This window comes from Ornithorhynchus anatinus, chromosome 3 (assembly GCF_004115215.2).
Source record: "Ornithorhynchus anatinus isolate Pmale09 chromosome 3, mOrnAna1.pri.v4, whole genome shotgun sequence".
NCBI lineage: Eukaryota > Metazoa > Chordata > Mammalia > Monotremata > Ornithorhynchidae > Ornithorhynchus > Ornithorhynchus anatinus.
This window is the reverse complement of record NC_041730.1, coordinates 21,219,809-21,243,253: the sequence shown is the minus strand read 5'-3', so window position 1 is coordinate 21,243,253 and position 23,445 is coordinate 21,219,809. Positions and strand designations below refer to the sequence as shown.

Sequence of the window (23,445 nt, the reverse complement as noted above, 5' to 3'; positions counted from 1 at the left end):
ATACCCGTAATTTATTTATGTCTATTTTCCCTTCTGGACTGTGAGCTCTCGTTGTGGGCGGGGAAGGTGTCTTCCGACTCTGTTACACTGTGCTCCCCCGAGGACTTAGTACGGTGCTCTGCACACAGCGAGGGCTCAATAGATACAAAGGTTTGACACATCAGGGTTGGCCGGCACGATCCCTGCCCTCCCTCGAGGGCACTTGGGAACCCGCGGGCACTGTTCTCACTCTCTTGTGCCACAGGGTCACACGGACTTTTTCTTCCCCCCTCTCCCGGCGCGGGGTGAGGGACCGATGATGACGACGACGACGACACCGGGCCCTCTGTGCGGATCGGCTTTCTCTCGGTGCGTCCCCTCCTCCGGGAGCAGTAAACGTAAAGACAACGGGAGCTCTTCTCAAACAGTTTAATAGCAAATAAACAAGGGAAGGTATCACACTTGGCAGATACAAAATGACTTTTTGTCTGTGTGTCTGTGCAATTAAAACAGCTTTAAGTTCCCCATTGGGACAAAAAGAAAAACACACAAAGGAAGGAAATTCCTTTTAAACACATACGCGCTCGTTCCAAACTTGTAACAAATCATTTTTCGTTTTGAAATCCACTACACGAACTCTGCGATCAGGTCAAAACAGCAACAGATGCTCTTCTTGTGCCTTTTTTTTCTTTTTGAACCATTAAAGTAAAATCCATAATTTTCTACAGAGTACAACACAATTTCACACAAAAGAGACATTTTCTTTTGCAAATCAAACAGGAAAAATAAAAGGAAAAGCTCAAACAAGGTAAAGGAAAAAGCATTTCTACGACTGAATCATGACTGAGTTGATTGAATCCCATTGTTGCTGCAGAACAGACTGTACGTTTGGTCATAGTGGCAATTTTTTTTTTCTCTTCACATTGTGAAATCACTTTACATTGTTTTCTAGTAGAAAAGGCAAAAAACTGTACAAAACCCCTAGTGTTAAATACAACGTTTGTACCAATAAAAAACTCACACAGGTTTGTTTCCAAAATGTAAAGTTTCTTTTTTTTTCCTTTTTAAATTATTCACAAAAAGCAGCTGGAAATCATAAAGGCAGCTGCCGCTCCAGGGTCTCAAATCCATTAAAACCACCACGGAACAATTAAAACAACCGAAGAGAGAAAAGGAAAAGGAAACAACATCCAACGTTTGGCATTTTGGTTTAATCCACAGGTTTTCCCAGAGCTCCTCTTGGAATCGGAAAGAGAACGCATCGGCCCAACACCCCTTCTCGACACCCGGACAGGGGGCATCTCGGTGCCTTCTGCCGGCGGCGGCGGCCCTGTGCGTTCAAGACCGAGGTGCTCGCAGTAGTCTTCCCACCAGGGGCTTCTGGCCTCTTTCCACCCACCAACCCCTTCCCTGAAAATAAGCAGGCCGCCGAGGGCCGAGCAGGTCGGTCCGCCCCCGGTCCCCCTCTGCTTCCGGTAACGTGAGGCCCCCGGCGTGCCCCCTCGACTAACTGGCTCCCCAGATGGAAATCCTCACGGAGAGGTCTCCCCTTCGCCTGCCGGTAGGGCTCAGGCTGACGCCGTCTTCACCCTCCCCGGGGAATCGGGGCACGGCTCTAGCTCCTCTCCCCAACTTCCACGACTCGGGCTCCTTCCCTCCGTCTCTCAGCGACTCGGAGTCCCTCAGACTGAACGCCCCGCCCACACCCTTCTCCCATCTCCCAGTGATGGGTCATTCTCTCAAGCTTTTGAATCTCTGACTCCCTGGACCTCCCCGCTCCCACCGATGGGGACACGGGAGTCGTGAGGGGGTGGTCTTCTCCTTTACCAGCCCACATTCCTCCCGTAGCGGTCCCCTCCCCACCACCGCCAGTCCCCGTGGCAGTGCGGCTGCCCGGCGGAAACTCTGGCCCGGGCGGGAGGGAGCTGGCTGCACCCGACGGCGTGGCCTTCCCCGGGTCCTGAAGGACAGGGACAGCGGCTGCTTGGCTCTTCACCCGATTTTAGAACAACAACAACAACAACAAAAAATTACAAAAAACCCCAAATACTCTCTCAGTGAGAGATTAGCCCAGTGAGTCGCCGGCACGGCACCCGGGTCTGTAAACAGTGTAGAGACCGTTGTATTGTGCTTGTTAGCTGGGAAGAGAGCCAGCAGCTGCTGTCGGACCGCGTTTCCAGCTTCTCTCCTTCTCCGACCGGTCGGGAAGGGCAATCGCTCCCTCTGCCCTCGGGGTGTCAGCGAGCTCGCCGGAACCTTACCGGTGACACACGGACGGCGGAGGCCAACGGAAACGAAAAGATTCCGGAGGGTCCTCCGCGCCGGCGGCCTTTGGGGGCGGCCCCGCGGAAAGCTTCTCTCACCCACCTACCCGCACCGACTTTCCGGGGTGCGCTTCCTCTCCCTCGCTCTCCCCTGGACGGCCCCCCCTTTCCCGCTCCCCTCGCAACAATCCCTATTTGACAAGTGCAGCCGGCCTCCTGGGAGCCCTTTGTAGGCCTGACGGCCACATCAGGTAAAAGTTTAAGTGCACAGGCAGACACCCTAGGGCGACTAAGAAGAAGTTTGCCACATCAAGGATAAAAACAAAACTTTAAAAAGAAAAAAAAAACAACCACACAAAAAAAAGTCAACCCCACAACAATTTAAAACAGCTTCTTTGAAACCCCTTAATCGGTCAGTTTTTGCACAAACTATAGAAAACAGAGAGGTGGAGGTGATATATATACGAAGGTGTGAAGAAAACAGCAGGAAACATGCAAAATTTGGGTTTTCTGGGCATTCTTTGAGTTGGAAAGAAAAACCAAAGCATCACATTTTGCTGAGGAGATTGTAGAAACAAGCATGGGAATTAACGAAACAGGACATCACCTTGGATCCCCCCCGCCCGGAAGGAGGTGAACCACACGGGGAGAACAATTTTTTTTTTTCCTTAGCAGGGCCAGGCTAAAGTTGTTGCTCGCTCTCAAAAAAAAAAAAAGGCAATTGGGAGTTTGAGAGTTTTCTGTAGTTGAGAACTCAGGAAAAAAAAAAATATTCATGCTGTCTCCTCAAGCCCCAGAAACTAGATCAGCAAAATGTGCTCAGGAGCCTCAGAGTTTAGTCACAACTTTTATTTAATTGTTTACTTCAAAGTTCTGTTTTAAAACTAAGCACACAGAAAAACGAAGCCTAGAAACGGACTGGCTGTGTGTTCACAGAAATACAAACACCACAAGGCATGTGCTAGTAGGGCTGCTCTGAAGACAATTACAAAGAATTGGAATCACAAAATCAAGTGGTTATCTTATGAAGTTCTAGAAAAATAGATTTTTTTTTTATATTCAAATGCGAGTTTAAATATTTCCCCTTCAGCAGTCGTTCTAGCAAAACCAATTTGGCAGCACAAAAAAAAAAAAAAAACTAAAGAAAAAACAAAGAAAGAAACAAACATAATAAAAAAAATACACATCAGCATCAAAGGTCAACACAAGGTCAAAGGTGAGAGTTCAAGCATCAGAGAAGCTGAAGAGACAAGGATTTGGACGATGTACTTGACGCCACATCGACATGCTTTAGGCACAACGATGAACAAACGGCAGGAATCTAGAAAAAAAAACAAACCAGAAAGAGGGAGACCCACTGAGTTACACAGAGCAATACATCCAAACAGAGAGAGAGAGAACAGGGACACTCACTGTCTCAACAGCCCTGAAACGAGGAAACCGCTTGGGGGAAGGGAGGTGACAGGGAACTTTTGCACATGCTTACGATGGACACAGGTAAAAGTCGAAGTACATGGAGGACACCGAGAAGACATCAAACTGCCAGAGACCGAATGAAACCCAAAGCCTGGATTTCCCTATTGACCCTGTCTATAGCGGTTGCAAGCTCTGCCAGGGGTGGAGGGCGGGGGGCAGAGGTCACTGCTTCGAGGAAACCTTCAGCCTCCCCCCCTCACTGGTTAAAGGAACCCCCCCGCCCCGCGAACCAAAACCCTGATAGAAAGAAAGCTGGCCCAAGGTGTTGGTGGGGGGTGGGGGAAAACGCACTGGAGGTTGGGTGTTGTGAATTGTTTCTCCTCTCCCTGTGTCAAAGTGCTTCTGTTAGAGGAAATCCAAGCTCAGGGCTTCTGGACGGGCCCCGCCGTCCTTTGGAAACCAGGAGGTGGGGACTTTCTCGCTTCCGAGAGCAACCGATTTCAGATGGAACCAGGAAACAGACTACAGCAGACAACACAGCAGAAGTGCAAACCCCACGCAAGGTAAGGAGGTTTTTTTTTTTTAAGACTCGACTGCGAGGTACCACTCTCTAAGTCCTTTCACCCGGCAGCCTTGAGTGGGGGGGAGGTTTCTTCACCCGACCCATCCTCTGCCCTCACCCCGGGCTGGGGAGAGAGAGCTGTGCTCAGAGCTACGCTGGCAGGCCCGGTCGCCGATCTGGGGGCGAGGGGACGTTGGCCGGCGACCAGCTCCGGAGCTGGCCCAGAGCGTCGGGCATGTTCTCCTCCGAGGGAGGAGGGAGAATACGTTCAGCACTGAGAGGTCGGGGAGGGGTTGGGGGGCGGGGGAAGAGCACGCCTTTCCTCTGAGCCGTCTGTAGGGAAGACAGGCATACACGCACGCAAACACACGCACACAGAGCGCACCACAGGCAAGATTAATCACACTAGGCGAGGCAGAGCTGCAGGCCTATCCAGTCTGGGCGTTGTGGCGGAGGGCTCTGGATGGCTGAATGGTGGCTGGGAGAGAGGGAAGCGGCCTGGAGGGTCCCAGACAAGAGCGAACTACAGCACCCTGTGGAGCACAGCTCTCTCTCCTCCCGCCAGTTCACAGCATTAATTCTTCCCCCTCTGGCGGATAAGGTGGGCTGCGAAGAGGCCGCTGACAGTCAGTAGTTTCGATCGGTACACAGCATCCTGTGTGTCTAACACAATCACATTCTGGATTCGACAAAATCCTGGCCTTTTCCAGAGATATAATTTAGGTAATAAATAGTCTCCACCCTGGAGCTGTATAAAACTTCTATAAAAATAGAAATAACATTCTCAGTTCCAGCAGGTTAGGATTTGGAGCAGTGCCTCCCAACCTTGCTTTTCTATTTTTTATCATCATTTTTTTATTTATTAAAAAAAAAAATTCCATCATGACCCTGGAAGCCTTTGGAACGGTTTCTCCTCTGAAAACCAGGACACGTTTCTCCCAGTGCGCAGAATTCAAGTTTACGTGGTTCAGCCTAAATAAGGTGTGTGTCACAAACTTCGATAGAGGACACGGTCCCGAGCGATCACTGTGAGAAGGCTCGCAGGCGCCCCCGAAACCGACGAACGACATTTTCTCCTCCCATTCTAACTGTGCCCACCGACTGCCGTAAAATAGCGAGACACAGAATCCGCCCCGTCTGCCCACCGCCTCGCAGACCGGGTGGCCCCGAGGGCTCCTCTGCCCTGCCGATCGCCAAGCTCCCTCTTCTGACATTACGGGCCGGGACCAGTCCTTCCGAGGCTTGAGATTCCAGGGGGACCCAGGCCCTGGATCCCGCTAATACTCGCCCCACAATTTCGACAGGATCGCCTTCTCCCCCGGGACACCGGGTTTCGATCGCTATTTTCCTTCACGCTCCCAGTTCCCCACGCTGCTTCCCGAAGAGGAGGCAGAGGCCCGAGGCCGGGCGGGGTCCCAGGCCCGGGGGAGGCGGCCGAGATACTCTTAGCACAAAGGACAAGAAATGGACAGGATAAAATTGAGGTAAATGAAAAGGGGACGACTCGACACAAATGGCGACTGTAAACGTTCCCCGGGCAACAGCGAGGGGGCTTCTTGGGTGCGAGGGGCAAGATGCTCCCGGCGGCTCCCGTGACGTGCGAGGCCCAAGTCGGCCTGGGCGGGGCCGGAGCCCAGATTCCCCGGGGAAATACTACGGAAAGTCATTACCCAGTGTGCAAATGTGGGTTTTTCTTTCCTTTGAAATACTTATTAGGCACTGGCCATTGTCAGGGGAATAAAGGGCCCGGGAGGCGGGACACCAAAGGAGAATACTTGATCGTCTGCTTTGGCTGGTGCAGACACTCCCCTGCCAGGGCCTCATTCAGTTACTCTTGAGGAAAACAGACACAGGACAGAAGAGATTCACCTTGCCGTTTCTGGCTACAGAGGGGTGAATCGTTAAAAAGACCAGGTGGCCCCCTGCCTCAAAAGGCCTCCTCTTGGAGGGACCCGTTAGACATGAGCCATTACCTACTTTTAGAGCACTGTCCGGGGGGTGGCCATTTTGACAGTCTGCTGCGAACAAGAATGGAATTTGGAGAGAGTACATCCACGCTTCTGGATCTGAGGAATCTGAGAGCTGGGGAAACATTCACTTTTGCCTATTTCTGATTAATTTAGCAGGGGCTTCGATGCCTAGAAACCACTGGCCTCTCCTAAGGAGAGGAAGTCAGAAAGAGGGGGCGGGGATTCCCAAATTTAGGCGGAAGATGGGAAACTCCTCTCTGTCCTTTTCCGTCACGCCCGCTAGGAGACTTTGCCAAAAGACAACAAGTGAAAACGGGACACCTGGGTGCCAGCTGACGTGCCCTCCACCTCCCAGAGTCGATCCGTTCTCCATGCCCGGCCAGCCGGCCTCTCCCTCCTCCTCCTCACGCCCCCCTCCACCGTCCGGGCTGTCGGTCGGGCCCCCTACGCGGTTCAGGGGCCGGCTCTGCTCCATCCCTTGTCCTTTGGCTGAGGATAGTTTTCCTTAGCTCTGCTCCCTCCCCTGCAGCAACTTGGATTCTCCTTCTTTGCCTCTCCACCCCCAACCCTCTCTCTCCCTCTCCCAAGGCGGTTTGGTGTTGGTCCTTCTCAACGCACATTGGTTACAAACACTGCAAACTTCGAATAAGGGCGGGGGAGGGAAATAACCAAAGAAACAAATTAAAAAAAACCAAACAAACCACCAAAAAAAAAAAACAAACCCAAAACGAAAAAACCTCAGCGGTATGGCACCTAAACTCCAAAGTAAAACACTGGAAACCAAAGCATAAACTCGTCCTCCACACGAAGCCGGACTCCCAACGGGAGGCGGGTAGCTGAGTCTTCAGGGCAAGCTGTGCCAGCAAGAGTGGCCAAAAAATCAGGGTCCGGGGCTGGAACCACGCAGCCTTAGGGCTTCGAATCATTTAAGGGTGCTCCGCCTTCCCCACTTACCAGAAGACCCTCTCCCAGTCCCAGAGGGGAGCACGTTCAGTAGGGCTTGCTGTCGTTCTTCGAACGCTTGAGCTGCACTTTGAGTCGTTTCATACCAATCTGAAAGCCGTTCATTGATTGGATGGCAGCTTGTGCTGAAACAGGATTGTCATAACTCACAAAGCCTGTGAGCAGGGAAAGAAATCACCGTGAGGCAGAGGGAGGAGGCAGGAAAGTTCATTCGTTCAATCAGTCGCATTTATTAAGGCCTTACTGTGTGCAGACCACTGCCCTAAGCACTTGGGAAGGTGCAAAATAACAATAGACAGCGACAACCCCTGTCCACAAGGAGCTCATAGTCTAAAATTTTTATCACTAGAGCTACTATCTGGGCTTACTTTGCTGCCTTTCCAAATTTCCTCAGCTGAATGAAGAATATTGGGAACTGTCCATCCTGCGAACTAACCAAAACCCTATGCCAAGACCCGTTCCCTCTCTTCTTTCCTCCGAGCCTGGAATACTGCACCTCCGCCAGTTTTCCGCCCACTCCCGAGGCCAAGCCCGACATACCAAAACACTTGCTCAGGTTGGTTTGCTTGTCGATGAAAACCTTGGCCGAGACGACGTTTCCAAAAGGCATGAACATCTGCAGCAAGTCCTGGTCTCCAAACTCCTGGGGTAAGTGGTAGATGAAAAGGTTGGCTCCTTCTGGACCTTCGAAATGATCAGTGATCCAAAAGAAAAAAAAGAGCATGAGAGAGAGTGAGAGAGAGAGAGAGAGAGAGAGATTAGCATCTTGTAGGGAAAAACAGAGAGGGGGTGCTGACAGTAGTCGGAAAGCGCCGGCCAGGTGACACCGATTAATTCTGGCACCACTGTGGGGGCCCCGGACATGCCCCAGAGGTCAGGGTGCCTCTCCAAAAAGTCTTCAGATCTCCTCACCCCCCGTATGGTGCTTGATCTACTAACTTCAGAGCCGCAGTGCTGCTCGGAACATTCTCACTGCAGCACACTGCAGCAGGATAATTACGGTCAAATTTGGCATCTTAGTACGAGAGCTTCTTTGCTGCTGCTGCTGTGGCTTCAGGGATTATCTGTGGTTTACATACCCTAGGGAACTAGAATTATAATAAGAAGAATAATACTAATACTAATAACGATGGTTTTTAAGCGCTTACTATGTGCAAAGCACTGTTCCAGGCGCGGGGGGGGGGGGGGGGGATTCAGGGTGATCAGGTTGTCCCACATGGGGCTCACAGTCTTAATGCCCATTTTACAGATGAGGTAACTGAGGCACAGAGAAGTTAAGTGACTCGTCCAAAGTCACCCAGCTGACAAGCGGCGGAGCCGGCATCAGAACCCATGACCTCTGACTCCCAAGCCCGGGCTCTTTCCACTGAGTCACGCTGCTTCACGGTGTTCCCGATCGATAAGCTGTACACTTTCCGTCAAGGCTCAAGTCCAGTCAGTGATGCTCATTCCTAGACTGTTTCTTTGCACCGTAACTGTTCCTCACATCTCTCGCCATGAGAGCTAATTCACCACTGTTGGCCCTCCCCGAAAATTAAAGGGATTCCCTAACGAGAGGGGGGTTGGAAGGAAAAGAGACAAAAAGGTTAAGTGGGCAGGGCCAAAAGAGAATATGTAGGCCTAAAATACCCCTGGGCGGAACTGCTGAAAGGACTTCCTGGAAGAGGGTCCTTTGGTTTTATGTGGCTCTCAGACCCTTCGGTGGTTTTCGCTTGCCGTGAAATGGGGGTCCATCTTCAGTCCAAATAAAAAAGCAACGTGAGAAAACTGGAAACGTGAAAAATCCGATATGGTCCAGAGCCAAGAGAATAACCCATGGGCAAGAGACCACAAAACTAATGGAGAGGGCGAGGTCTGGTTCGTCTCAGAATCTGAGTTAACATTAAGTGCTCTCCTGAGACCTTCCGGGATAGGTGCTCGAACAGTCGTCGCCGTGATGACCTCGAGGAATCTCGCCGCGAGCAAAAGGAGCCTCCTTTCCCTCCCAACCCACAATCATTTCCAGCCCTCCTTACCTTCCTTCTGACTTCCTGCGGCCCCGATACTCTGTTGTGTCAACAGGCTCTGGTTATACAGCGTGGGCAGCGCCGCGGCAGCGTACTGCTGGATCCCCGAGTAGGCCTGAGTGAGAGCCTCCATCGTACTGCCGGTGCCATTTGAGAGGCCACCGCTGCCCAGGCCGCCGTTCAAGGCGGCCATCCCTGACAAGGAAGCAGAGAGTTATCATCCGGGACTGTTGCCCTAGACATCCCCAGGACACCCACTCTCCTCCCGGATACTCCGCCAATACTCTTCCGTCTCGAGACGGCCACGAAGGATGAAACTCTCCCCGGAAAGAGTCGGCCGGAGAGCCTCCCTGCCGCTTACCTGCTAAAGAGCCGACATTGAGGCCGGCGGTTGCCCCAGCCAGCGTCTGTAATGCTCCGAGGGAGGCCATTGGGTTGACGGAGTTGCTGCTGCTGGAGCTGGGTGAGGATCCTGCTATGAAAATCAAGGAGTTAAACACAGGCCACCGCTCCCACCTCTCCCCGCCTCCCGGGGCAGGAAGGGGCGCCCAACCGTCCGGCACGCTGGACGGGTCGGGATCACGCAGAGACACGGCCAGACGAAGATCCTCTGCGACACTCAGACGCGGAGAGGCTGCTGGAGGAAACCTCAAGGTTGGGCGACGGGACCTCGGAAAACCCGAAACCGGTCGGAAATTCCCTTGAACCGGAGCGTCGCCCACCTTCGCGGGCAAATCTCTCCCTTTCCCTGGACCGGGCTCCAGAGGACCGCTTACCGGAACTGGTGAGGACGCTGAGGGGGCTGCTGGACGTAGTGAGAGCACTGGTACCGCTTGGTGTATTCTGGGCTGCGCTGGCTGCGGCGGCTAATGCGGCCAGGTTCTGCAATTGCATGGCATTCAACCCTGTAACATTCAAAGCAGTATATAAGCCACCAGACGGGGGTTTTCCTCATCATTTCCAACACTGCCGGACAGCAGACTGATTTCAGTACTTGGGGACGCTGCGGGGTCCCTAGGAGCCTCTAAAACTACACTTTGCTTATTTTAAAAAAAAAAAAAGACGCAGTCCATGCTCCCCGCGAACCACAGGTTTCCAATGCACTAGGACGCCCCCGAGGAGTTTAGCCAAGAGATCGACTGCTGAAAGCAGGTTCACTGATCTGGAAGACGCCCCGAATACTTACCCCCGCGATGCCACTTCCACGGGGCTAAATGCTTGACAGAGCTGATGCAGACATTACTTTAGGGGGCTTCTGCCCTCTGCGGTAGTTAGGTGAATTAAGCGAGTTAGAGCTAAATAAAACAAAGACGGAAGGACGGCGCAGGGAGAGGAAAGGTGATGATAAAAATGAGACCACTGAGAGGGCCAGATCTAAAAAGGGTGCGGACAGAGGGCGGAGCGAGGAAGCACGGAAAATACGAACGTGGATGGGAAGTGGCCCCTTTTAAAAAGGAGGGACAAGAAAAGGGAGTGTTAGGGGGCAGGGGATGAACTGGTTCTTGGGGGAAATGAGAAGTTAAGAACAAAAGGGAGGTGTGGAAAGAAAACTCAAATCAACCTACGATGTCCATCTTAAAATGAGCGACTGCAGCTTTACGAGTTGAAAGAGAACAAAGTCCTCAATGTCGACTTGAGCAAATAGGACCCGGCTGGCCGGAGACACGGTTTTGCAGGAATCGGACAACGGAGGTTCTATCTTTATTGTACATTCAGTTTATTCTAGGGGGGGAGGGGGGAGAGACACCTATTTCGGCTTTCAGAACTCAAAATGTCAAGACTGAAAAATTATCGACAAAAATAATTTCACAAGACATAGAAACGGCGGTCTGCATGGCGGCAGAGTCACCGCTCGCAACCACGACAAGGGTGACGTCTCACGAGTACGCTTCGTCGTCGTTTTCCTGGAGAGTCAAGCTGAGAAGTTTGTGAGGAATTGACTATGGATGTCGTAGTGTTCCTCTGGATACATATCCAGGCAATCTACTTAAACGGGATTCTGTTACAGCCTTTACTGGCTCTTTTCAGTCTTTCTCCCAGTTCTTCCCAAACAAAGCACTGGAAATTGGCAATCTAAATCGGCCCAGGGGTCACAGCTCCCCCGAAGCGCCTGGGGAGCTAAAAAAATCAGATCTCCATTCAAGGGCTTGGATCTGTGACTCAGGTTTTGACCCTACTGCCTCTAAATACTCTTTCTACTCGAGAGGTTGAAGACTCGGGACCAGACAACCACCGGCGGGGATTGGCCAACTTAAGCCCCAAGTTCTGAGACGGAAAGACGGTCGCTGGCTCTCTGTCCCCGTCTGTTGGTTCTGTGGTTGATGGCGCTCTCTGACTGGGAGGCAGCGTGGCTTTGTGGAAAGAGCCCGGGACTAGGAGTCAGGAGACCTGGGTCTGAATCCCGGTTCCACCACTGGGTCTGAGTCCCGGTTCCACCACCCGCCCGCTGTGCGACCTCGGGCAAGTCACTTCACATCTCTGTGCCTCCATCGCCTCACCTGAAAAGCGGCAATAAAATACCTATCTGGCCTTCGTCGGACTGTGAGCTCCCAGGTGGGAGAGGGGCTGGGGAGTCTGAGCCGATCACCCTGTATCTATCCCCAGCCCTCAGCAGAGTGCTTGGCGCTTAGTAACGCCATCGTCCTTATTCCCAGACTTCAGTAGACTACTCACCTCCCATTGGGTGGAGGCTGCTCAAGGTGTTGAGGTTCCCAGAGGAGGCAGTCTGCTGAAGGAGCTGCAAATAAAGCTAGACATTACACCAAAAAACAAAACAAGAGTGAGAGTGAGGGTTGGTTCCGCGTCTGGGATAATTCTACAGTACAGACAGCAGAGACGGACAGAGGCAGAGAGAGAGAGAGGCAGAGAGAGAGACAAAGACAGAAAAAAAGAGAGGCAGAGAGACAGCGAGAGAGTGCCAAGGTTTAGTCGCCCAGTGAAGAAAGGGGAGCTGAATAAGGAAACCAAAAGAGCAGAGCAAGTACACAAGGCCTGGGACAGCACAGCCCAACACAGCCCAGCCCCGCCGAGCGCCCGGGCCTAAGAAGAAAAGACTCGAGCGGAGCACAAGTCCCTAGCCCGCCCGCAGACTACAGCATAGCTCAAGCACAAGTCTAAAGAGAGTGGGAGGGAGCTGAGTCCATTAATAGCTGTGCAATGCAGCACTGAAATATGCTGCTTCTCTCGCTGGCAGACATATTACCATCTGTTCACCGATAACTCCCAGATACACCTTTCTACCCCTGATCTCTCCTCCTGATCCAGGGCCACAGCTCTTGCTGTTTCCGTGACACTCACAACTGGGTGTCCCGCTGCTACCTGAAACTCAACCGAGAAGCTCACCGTTTTCCCAGGGACGTCTTCCACCACATTTGGCCGGCTCGCTCCTGGCTGACCCTCAAGCCTACGATCTTGACAGGTGAAAACAGCCTTCCCTTCCCATAGCTAAATCCTGACATTTACACCTCCCGAACAGCTATGGATTCACCCCGTCTCCTCCTGCCTGCCAAAATCCTTGGCCAGGTCATGACTAACTCACCACCGCCCAACAGAAATCTCCACTCGGGACCCCACATTTGCACTGTACTAAGCGCTGGGGTAGATACAAGCTAATCAGGTCGGACAAAGTCTCTACCCCACCGTGAGTCTCACGGTCTTAACCCCCATTTTACGGATGCGGTAACTGAGGCAGAGAGAAGTTCAGTGACTTGCTCAAGGTCACAGGGCAGACAGGTGGTAGAACCGGGATCAGAACCCGTTCTGATCAGAACCTCAACTGCCGTCTCTTCCCTTCATCAATCCATCCTCCCCGCGGCCAGATCACGCCCCTCAGCCTAGTCACGACCCTCTTCCAGACCCTCTACGGCTACTTGTCGCTGAACGAAGTAAAAACTCCTCAACATAAACTCCATATCCACGAACATCTTGTCCCACCCTACCCAGTACGGTGCTCCGCACACAGTAAGCGCTCAGTAAACGGGACCGAATGAAGAAATGACTCCAACCCTGATTGAACTCAGACCCACCTCGTTCCCTAACCACCGCCTTGTGCTCCTCCAAGTCTCACTCTGGGAATCTACGTAGATACTTATCGATGCTATTCACGTGTTGTGTCTGTTTTTCACACGTCCGGTTCCCCTTCGGTTATTTACAGTGCTTCCATTTTACGTGCTTGTCTTACTTGGTCTCTCCAGTAGATTTATATACTACATTAGGGTCTGGTAAAATATGATTAATCTAAACTCCGACAACTTCTTTGGCACTAGGTACAGGGCCAGGAGCTACGTGGGCACTCAATTCCTGACTGTTGAAGATGACAGCATGAGGCTTTCTCTCTAAGAAGCAGCGTGGTCTAGTGGAGAGATCACAGGCCTGGTAGTCAGAAGGACCTGGGTTCTGATCCCGGCTCCGCCATCTGTGTGACCTGGGCAAGTCGTTTCACCTCTCTCTGCCTCAGTTCCTTCGTCTGTAAAATGGGGGGTTAAGCCTGTGAGGGACAGGAGCTGTGTCCAATCTGATTAGCCTGTACCTACCCCAGTGCTTAGACTCTGAGCTCATCGTGGGCAGGGAATCTGTCTGTTTATTGTTGTATTCTCCCAAGCGCTTAGTACAGTGCTCTGCACATAGTAAATGCTCAATAAATACTACTGAATGAACATCATAAAAAGAAAAAGGGTTTCGGCAATGTTCTTAAAAGCCACCTGAGAGGCCCGAAGCTATTTGTTTACACGAATAGCTGCGATCCCTCTGGATTTCTGGGCTCCAAAACCATGGTGCAGTTACACACCTACTAAGCCCGAAACTGGGAAAGAAGCAGTTTTAATACCAGCAGCAATTGAGTGTCTACTTGGGGCAGTGGCCTGAACTACATGCTTAGGAAGTACAAAATAAAGTGATGTGTTCCCTGCTAATGGGGAAGACAAATATAAATATATTCACAACTATAGAGGTCAAAATAAATGACTTGAGTGGACAGACGTTTATGAATGCTAGGGAGGAGGGTGTAACAATAATTGCTAGAGCTGGCTAAGCAGATGATGAGGCTCGAGATGTGGGAAATTAACTGGGGGGAAGCTTTCTGGGGAGGTGGGATTTGAAATCTCATTTGTAGGAATTTCTTCGCTTTCCCTGGATCACGGATAACGATGAGAGAGTGCACTGACCATCCTCTGGGACTCAGCGATGTTGTTATTCGGGAATCGACGCGCACACGGGAGCCCTATTTCTAGTGAGAGGGGGCAGCGGGGCACCCGGTCCTGGAGGGAGGCTTCAGGATGGATTAGCCCCCCGCCTTCGTCAATCCTCTCAGGGTGGTGGCGGGGGAGCCGGGTGCCATTTTGTGCTGAACCCTGATTATGCTTCTCCCTACGGCGGAACCTCCAGGTCTCGAGAGACTTCGGAACACGCCGCGCCCAGAAACCTCGTCACCCGTACCTCCGGCTATCCTAACACGCCGTCCGTCCGACTGGAGACGGCACTAGGACGCGCGGGCTGGGAGCTTGCTCGCTACTGCCCGGAGCCAGGCACGGAGACTCACTGCTAAATACTGGGGTCCGAGGGTGTTCAGCCCAGCCAGATTTCCCCACACGGACGCGGCACTGATCTGCTGCATCTGTTGCTGAAGCTGCTGGGCCATTCTCTTCTGTTCTTTGTCCTTCTGGGTATCGGCAAACTTCACCACGATGGGTGACGAGCAGCCCTGGAAAACACCGACGCGAGAGGGCACGGCTTCAGGAGGGGACATCCCCGCGCTTCCGGTGGCGTGAGGTGGGTTTTGTAAATTCAGCGTGCTGGTGAAGCTGCAACTTAGACCATCGGGAGAAAGGCTCTGGGGAGCCATTTTAAAAACTCCACATCGGTCTTACAGCAAACGATCAGTTTTGAAACTCCGGCTGGGAGAAGACCCCAACTCTGGAGTGGTGCCTGCCTCCACCTGAGCTTTTTACTCTTACCTCCATAGTCTGAGCCTGGTGCATTGCTTTGATGGCTGTCTGGGCCATGGAGCGCGTCGTAAACGTCACGAACGCACAGCCTAAAGAAGAGACGGGGATACATTCATTTTTCTTTTTGCCTTCTGAAAAACACTTACATTGTAAGCTCCAAGAGGGCGGCGATCCCATATCTACTTTACTGGGCCCTCCCAAGCGCTTTGCAGAGGGCTCCGTGCAGAGTAAGCACTAAATAAATTCCAAGGGGGTCACCCAACCCTAACTTTATACAGACTCCCAGCTGCTGGAAAAACAGCTCATTTTATGACACTGTCAGGGTCGCCTTTAGCGGGGAGAGCGGGAGAGATTATGGGAGCTCATTGTGGGCAGGAGATGTGTCCGTCCGTGGTTGTACTGTACTCTCCCAAGCGCTCTGTGCAGCACTTTGCACATGGTAAGCGCTCAATAAATATGACTGAATGAATGGACAGACAGTGATTCTTAGTTTTTTGAATCTCCTAGTTCATTGAGGGTTCCTGGGAATCTCTCATGCCACTCACGTCTTACCGAATTAAAAAAAAAATGTCTTTTTCTTGGGTTTACAGCCCAACTTGGGCATGGAAAGAAGAAGGGAATGCAGAGAGTGCAGGAGGCTTTGTTTTTTTTCCCCCACTTCACCTGGTTCAGTGTTGACCACTGCCAAAACCAAATTAGTCACTGGCAGTTCTTGTGTCTTCCCACCCCACTCAGAGAGACTCCCAAACCTCCCTGGAGTTCGGGCCTCCAGTTTAAATGTTCTAGAAGAAGGCTAGGTGGATGGCACTTAAATAAGGACAAACCAAACTCACAATGCCCTAATAGACCGTTTCCGTTCGACTGGATGAGTTCAGACAGGCTGAGAGCTGAAGGGCAGGGAAATGAGTCTTTTTCCACACCAGAGCAGAGGGTGAGTTAAAGATGACAGCAGCAGAATGCTTCTTACTGCCCCGGGGTCCCTTGGGTCCCTTTATCCTCACTGCCCACCAAGCGCTAAGCCCAGCTCTCCTTCAGAGACGCACAAGGTGGGTGAAAATGGAGAGCCTGTTTTCTAAGCACTCAGAGGATTGAGGAGTTTCTGCCCGGTGTTAGCGTCTGCCTCCCCGTTTAGACTTTAAGCTTCTTGTGGGCAGGGAATGTGCCTATCAACTCTGCTGTACTGTAGTCTCCCGAGTAGGGTGCTCTGCACACATTAAGTTCTCAATAAATTCCACTGATCGACTGATTCACCCCGTATTCTTTCCTTTGGATGTACGTCCTCCCCAGCTCCAAAATGTAAGCCCCTTCAGGGGGTCCGGGACTGTGTGGGAATCAACGTCCTTGTTTTTCTTCTCAGAGTCGAGAAGAGGAGGTGCTTTGCACAATGTCAGACGCTTAATAGACATCGTTATTATCAGCATTTGAGAGGTGGCCGGGAGTCAGTGGCTTCCACCGTGGCACTTAAAGCACAGACACGCTTGCCCCTGTAAGCATTTCCTCCTTTGGGTGGTACTTGCGCTTACCTCTGCTCAGGCCATCGGGACCGCGTAATATTCTGCATTCTTCTATTTGGCCGAAGGAAGAGAACATGACTCGGATATCGTTTTCATTGCACTTCTTGGAAATCATACCGATAAACAGCTTCCTGTCTTCCACTGCTACAAGATCAAAAAGTCAAATGTTAGCAAGAAGCCAAAGGAAGTGAGGAGGGAAAACAGGGATAGGGTATCTATTTTCTTCGATGCTGGGAGCTGCTTCCTTTTTCCTGACTGCTCTCCTGCTCCATTAGTTAAGCACACATTTCAGTTTGGCCTATCTCTCCACTTTCTCCTTTCTTTCCCCCCCACACAATAAGAATTCCAGTTCATCTTAACCCATTTCCTCTAAGTTGCAATCTCCATCACTTATGGTGACTTCTAATCTCTATTGCCGAATTCCAATACTTGGCTCAGTGACTAAGGATGACCAAGGAACCGATCTGGATACAGAATCCCTCACAAATCAGCCTGGAGATCCTCAAGTCCTACATTACTAAGAGAAACACCGGGACAAAGCCGGGCCCTTTACTGAAATTTACCATTGTTCTTCTCGCTGTCGGCTGGTTTCATCTGTATGGGATGATGCATCTGAAACAGAGAGAGTAAACCGGTTCAGGTCGATGCATTTGGCCTATTTTGAAGCAGGAGTCAAAATCTCAGGGAAATTGTGTGCATTCGCATGAGAAGGAGCACTACAGAGGCCAGAAACATGGGAGCCTGGTCTGGGCATAGCAGGCAACAAGGTATCAGAAGCCCTGTTGAAACCAAACCAAGCTGGGTCCAACTCAAAGAGGCCCACGACTCACATCTTGGCGGTGGGGGCAGAGAACAATGATGCACTGCATAGAGGCCTTACGAGCCCAGTGATTCACGAAGCAACTGCACAATGCCCAATCCCCCTGGCTGAAATCAAGATCTGGCATGGGGGAAAGAGTCCAGGCCCAACCAGGGTTGACTGCAAGCACAACCAACCTCATCCTGCCAACCAATGGGCCAAACCTGCTGCACACAGAGGGCTCTTTTCTACCCTTTCTCCCTCTTCTCCACCACCCGACAGCTGTCTCGTCAGGATCAGTGCCTGGGGTGGGAGGGAGCATCATCTATTCCTGCAACCATCTTCCTGCCATCACTGGAGACAAAATTCTGGGCTGAAAAGATCAGTCTACCTCAGGAATGGAATTTCTGAGATTTTGAGGTGCTGTTGGCTCCATGAGCAGTGGTCGGGACCAGAATGGATCAGGACAGGCGGCTCTCCAAGAACGTCTCGTTTTTATTCTTCTTGATCTGCCCGCTGCCTTTGTCCGTCAACCGCTTTCTCCCTTTCTTAAGGCTTCCTCTTCTTTGAAAGGGTTGCTCTCTATGCCCTCCCTTACCTTTTGCTTTCTTTTAGTCAGGCCCACTTCTTATGCCTTGACAAACCTGTCCCTTGGACTCTGTCCCACTTGGTCTAAATCGATTTGCATTTCTTTGAAACCACCTAGTCCTGTGGATGGTCTCTAGGAGAGGATATTTAATACTCAATTGATGTCTGTCCCGAATGAAGTTATTACGAAATGAGTTTTCTTACCCCTGGAAGGACCTTCATATTGTGAAGAGCATTCTGTGCTTCTAGTGCAGCTTTACGGGTGTAAAATGTAACAAAACAGCACCCTGCAACACAAGCATGTTTAACACATCAGGAAGTTCGTAATGTTTCTGGGAAGTTGCCGGGAAGGAACTGACATCTACCGAGCAATGCTGGGAGGCGGAAAAGAAAGGGGACAGGTAGGCACTGCACACCAATCCCAGATCATGAACAAACAAGCCCCCGAAATGAAGACCAACCCTCTCGAAAACCACCAGAGGAATCTGATTAAGATGGGCAGGAGTCACATTGGGTTACAGCTTAGATTTGGGCACCGGGGCCTTCCCGACACACTCTCCTTTTTATCTTACACTGGCTCGGTTAAAATGTTCTCAAGCAAATTTGATTTTCCTTCCAAAGTCAAGGGGATAATGTGTCAGAGACAATCAAATAATCTTCACTTAGTGCCCTCCTATAGAGCATGTGCTCTGCACAGATTGCAGTTCTGAGGTCCAGTACATCTTGGTTCCACCCAAGCACACATGTTCATTTTGCATCAGTTTGTTACAGGGCCATCCTCACTCAACCTGATCTGGCTGGGCTCAGCCTAGTAAGATGAGGGGAAGAGAAGATGAAATGAGAGAAATTCTTCCTGTATGCCAAGCTGTCCTTGCCTGAGGGTAAAGGCCCTCTCCAACCCTGAGCCACCCCCAAGGGCTGAATGAAATCCAACATGTGATGAGGGAGGGAATGTACAGGCTGCCATGTTCCTGCCTGAAGCCAGCTAGGGGTGAATTTCTCTGAAACATTTGCTTGATTCCCCCTCCCCGCCTCCTCTCCCCTCTCTCCAGCCCCTAACTTTTGAAATTACTGTCCTTGATGTTTGGATTTCTGAGCATGCTATTTTCCTTGCTACCCAGAGGGCATTTCCTTTGAAAAAATGCCTAGTTCAGGAAATTCTTCAGATTAGATCATATACCATTCAGCCATTTGTAAATGCCACAATATAACACTTTTCAGATATGGCAGATAACTAAATAAATAGCAAAGATAAGTTAGAGGTTTGTTGATTAAGCTGGAAACTGGGTTACTATTGATATCTGTAGTCTGAAAGTCCAAAAGCAACCAAATAGCTTCAAACACATTCATTTTCCAGTAGGAAAATACGAGAGGTTGGTTTTCAGGCCTAACACGGGATTCAGGACTTCTGACTCTAGGTCCCTGCATTAATCATCTGTGCATGCCCAATCTTGAAAAGCTTCAAAAAGCAGTTCAGCCCTCCAAAATGCTTGCTTGTACTTTGCAAGTCAGAATTCTTCTCCAACTGCAAGTTCTATCAGGACCTTCAATCCTACCTCCTGGAACCACCACAGAAGGACAGATGAGCAAAAGGGGTCTGGACTATTATCTTGGCAAAAGCAAGATCTTCATTCCTAATCTGGACCCATGCAACCCTAACAAATAAGGTGGTCTGCATTTCTGCTTCCGCATTAACTCTTCTAGCCTCAGGATTGTGAGCTGCACATCATATTGAGCTTACCTTGGAGTTTCAAAGGTCTCCTATTGGAGTTCTACCAACACCTGAACCATCGTATTTAGAATCTCTCCTTTCGATAATAATAATAATGATAGTATTTGTTAAGCGCTTACGATGTGGGAAGCACTGTTCTAAGCGCTGGGGGCGGGGGGGGGGGCACACCAAGGTGATCAGGTTGTCCCAAGTGGGGCTCAGAGTCTTAATCCCCAATTTTACAGATGAGGTAACAGGCACAGAGAAGTTAAGTGACTTGCTCAAAGTCACACAGCTGACAAGTGGCGGAGCTGGGATTAGAACCCATGACCTCTTACTCCCAAGCCCGGGCTCCTTCCACTGAGCCACCCTGATAGGGTTCGTAATGTGGAAAAAGATCAAAGCTCTCACCAGAGAGTGAGAAGAGGGAATAGCAAGGCCCCCAAAGGGATTGCAGAGAACCTATGGCTTGGCCACAAGGGAGAGAAGGGCTAAGAAAACCAAATCAACCTGGAGAACTACAGAGAGCTAAGAACTGGTTTGAGAGGGAAATGCTGAACAGGCAGGAATAGAATGGGTTGCGCACAGACGGAGAGAAGAGGAGAAAGCCAAAATCTGTCCCGTAAATCCCTGACAGGTTTGAACTCAATTTTAACACTTCAAAGAAGAAAATCAATTACTATATTATTAATTAGTCGTGATGGAGAAAGGGCTGGGGTTGGCAGGAAGCATAACTGAACAAGAGTGCAGACATTTCCCCTCTTTAGGGCAGGTCTCCCCAAAACTGCTCCATCTCCCAAACCATCCACTATATAGACATTCTCATAATCTTTCCATTTGGAACACTGTTTTCTACCTCCTTCCAGAATTTTGTTCTCAGATGTTTCTCTATTTTTTTATTCAGTAAAACGATCTTCTGACTGGCTCAAGTGCTTGGGTTAAAAAAATCCTTGTCTACCCAGGTGAATGACAACAGACTATATTCCGTTCAAGGATCTGTGCTTAGGCCGTTTACATGACGTTCAAAGAAAGCTCATTATAATGGCGGAGTTAGAGAACAGGAAAGACACTTGCATTCTAATGTACCTGAATTATAATCACATAGCTGAGGCGGAGCTGGGTTCAATCTGGATTGTCCATCAGGTCAAGTGGCTCTAACACAGATCTAGGCTCATTATTCCAGGGATCTGGTTGAATCACATCCCCTAAAGCCCAGATTCATTCTGCCCTTTCAAGTCTGTGACCCAGCAGGCTGAATTATTTGGGGCTGCTTCTGTATTTAGATATCTCTTGAAACTGATTAAAATACAAAGTAGGGAAAGTCTCTCTTTACTATAAGTACCTTTTAAAAGAAAAATTATATTAGTCATTCTTAAATTGTTGAACAGTGGTGCCACTTGAATATCTGGCTGGAACCAGCTACAGGAGGAGGCGGAGACTGTGCTCACCTAGTAAAAGTGCATTAAGTGTCACGGGAGCCCTGCTTTTTGGTCAAGTGGAAAGTGCACTGCCTTGGGAAGCCGGAGACCCGGGTTTCAGTCCCAGTTCTGCCTGCAGCTAACGTGGGCCGAGATCACACGTGCCGTCACACGTGCCCTGCCTGCCGTGTGCTGCAGGCCCGCCTGCTTCCTACCCCAGGCCCCGGTGGGAATACCACTGGAGGGGATGGCAGAGGGTGAGAAGCCCCGCGCTGGCCACCAGAACTACAGTCAATTCCTTGACACTGGTTCTTGATCCTGAAGTCTCAGGAACAAGGGCCATCCGCCCTTCCGGATGAGAGAGCCCATCCTCCCATCTGGGTTGGCTGCAAAGAGAGTCTTGGCGGGGGTTGGGTAGGTGTTTGTGTGTGTCCATTTCTCTCTCTCCCTCTTGGGGAGGAGAGACACACAGACGTTAAAGGAAGGGTAGCCTTTAACTCACCTTTGCTCTGAGGAGGGTTTTGGCTCCTGTCACGCAGGACATTGATTTCATAGACAGCACCATACTGTTCAAAGAGTTCCCTCAGATCCTTCTCAGACCAGCTCCGTGGAACCTGGCCTACAAACATCTTGATGGCGTCGAGGTCAGGTTGGTCCGGGTGATCTAGTGTGCCGTTCATTTTCTTCGAGCTGCATAAAAATTGGGAGAGGCTTCTGTTATAGAGGCACATCAGAGGAATTCTCTTTTATCTGGCTACTTCCACACCAAATAGCCAACTGCTCAGTAGCTCCCAAAAGAGATTGTTCAGGTGTCTTAAATGGACTCTTCACCATAACAAGTTGGAAAAAAAAATCTTCCAAAGGAAGTTCACTCAGTTATTCGTTCCCTTTGCTAATCTTGCACTGGTGTGTTACATGCGTTCCCTGACCATCCCATCATAGTTTCCCCTTCTGTTGGTTGCTGCAGTAAAGTCACCATCCTGTGTTTAGGACATCACAGTCTGTTGCTACGGAAAAGATCGGGCTGTTCTTCTGCCAGCGTGAGAATTTCACCGCAGGACGGAATTGGAGAAGCCGGGCCCCGAAGGAGAAAAGTCAGGTTTAACTCTACCTCCAAGGATGCGGGAAGAGAAAGCCCAAAAGAATACCAAAAGTCATGCAGACCAATCAAATTTTGGAGACTTTGGCTTTTCGAGCACTGTTATGGGTGAAAGTTCCTTTTTATGCCAACATGACTTAGAACCTTTCATCACACTTAATTCTCACCTTTTGACTTCTGTGAACACCTCTTCACTCTGCCAACTTTCTTAGTTAACTCTGATTCAATCCCCTTAAGTTAAAACTTGCTTAGATAATATTCTAGTGTTTTTCCTTTCCTTACATTTTCTTCTTCTCCTCTTCCAAGAGTTTTTTTATTTAAACTTCCTCTTACCCCAGTACTCAACTTTCCATCCATCAATTTGCTCCTTTAACTAACAACCGGTTTCTTCAAGCCCTCATCACACTCCTCATCCTATTGATTTGTTCAACTTTGTCCCACTTCTGTTTTAGACAGGCTGGTTGTACTTAATCCCAAATAAACCTTTTCTTGATTTTTCTTGCCCCATTCATCACCAACCCTCTCTCCTTCCTGTAACCTCATGATCCTTGAAAACACAGGTCTTTAACAAGTCTATTTTGTCTATCCTAAATCCCCTTGAATCCAGTACCCATCTTTTCTTCTGAAACTGCTTTCACCTACATGATGATGATGATGGTATTTGTTAAGCACTTACTACGTGCCAAGCACTGTTCTAACTGCTCAATTCCTCTTTTTTCTGTGACCTCTTCAGAATTTTCCTCACTTGTTCATGACAGTCTGGCTTCCAGTTTTTTCTAGTCACTAGATCCAAAATGCCCACTTACATGTTCTTTCCTCTTTTCTTACACTGTTTGTCCCCTGGGAACTCTTCTTCATATTATTACCCCCTCCGTGCATAACGTACATATGAATATTGGAGAAGCCGGGTCCCGAAGGAGAAAAGTCAGGTTTAACTCCAAGGATGCAGGAAGAGAAAGCCCAAAAGAATACCAAAAGTCATCGGAGAGCAATCAAATTTTGGAGACTTTGGCTTTTCAAGCGCTGTTTTGGGTGAAAGTTCTTTCTTATGCCAACATGACTTGGAACCCTTCATTAGACTTAATTCTCAGCTTTTGACTTCCGGGAACACCTCTTCACTCTAGTCTATATATTTGGAAGGCACTGGTGTATTCATCCAAATTTCAATGCTGAAGCATAAACAATAGGCTTTGAAGATCCCATATGAAGGAGGG

General features: G+C 50.0%; 1 protein-coding gene across 7 annotated transcripts in view; it reads right to left on the bottom strand.

Moving 5' to 3' along the window:
- Positions 1 to 394: 394 nt before the first annotated feature.
- The window catches only part of CELF1 (CUGBP Elav-like family member 1), a 66,711-nt gene continuing 43,660 nt past the window's right edge, over positions 395 to 23,445 (bottom strand). For 3 of the 7 annotated variants that reach the window (XM_029058962.2, XM_029058963.2, XM_029058965.2), the window contains 12 exons: positions 21,635 to 21,822; positions 18,208 to 18,290; positions 17,180 to 17,228; positions 16,626 to 16,760; positions 15,112 to 15,191; positions 14,697 to 14,858; positions 11,834 to 11,909; positions 9,937 to 10,065; positions 9,522 to 9,635; positions 9,170 to 9,355; positions 7,695 to 7,838; positions 395 to 7,309 (listed from right to left, as the gene is read on the bottom strand). In XM_029058962.2, the coding sequence (XP_028914795.1) occupies positions 7,182 to 7,309; positions 7,695 to 7,838; positions 9,170 to 9,355; positions 9,522 to 9,635; positions 9,937 to 10,065; positions 11,834 to 11,909; positions 14,697 to 14,858; positions 15,112 to 15,191; positions 16,626 to 16,760; positions 17,180 to 17,228; positions 18,208 to 18,290; positions 21,635 to 21,812 (1,464 nt within the window). In that variant the 5' untranslated portion in view covers positions 21,813 to 21,822 and the 3' untranslated portion in view covers positions 395 to 7,181. The remainder of the gene's footprint in view (positions 7,310 to 7,694; positions 7,839 to 9,169; positions 9,356 to 9,521; positions 9,636 to 9,936; positions 10,066 to 11,833; positions 11,910 to 14,696; positions 14,859 to 15,111; positions 15,192 to 16,625; positions 16,761 to 17,179; positions 17,229 to 18,207; positions 18,291 to 21,634; positions 21,823 to 23,445) is intronic. The other 4 variants (XM_029058964.2, XM_029058966.2, XM_029058967.2 and 1 more) reach the window with 4 other exon arrangements.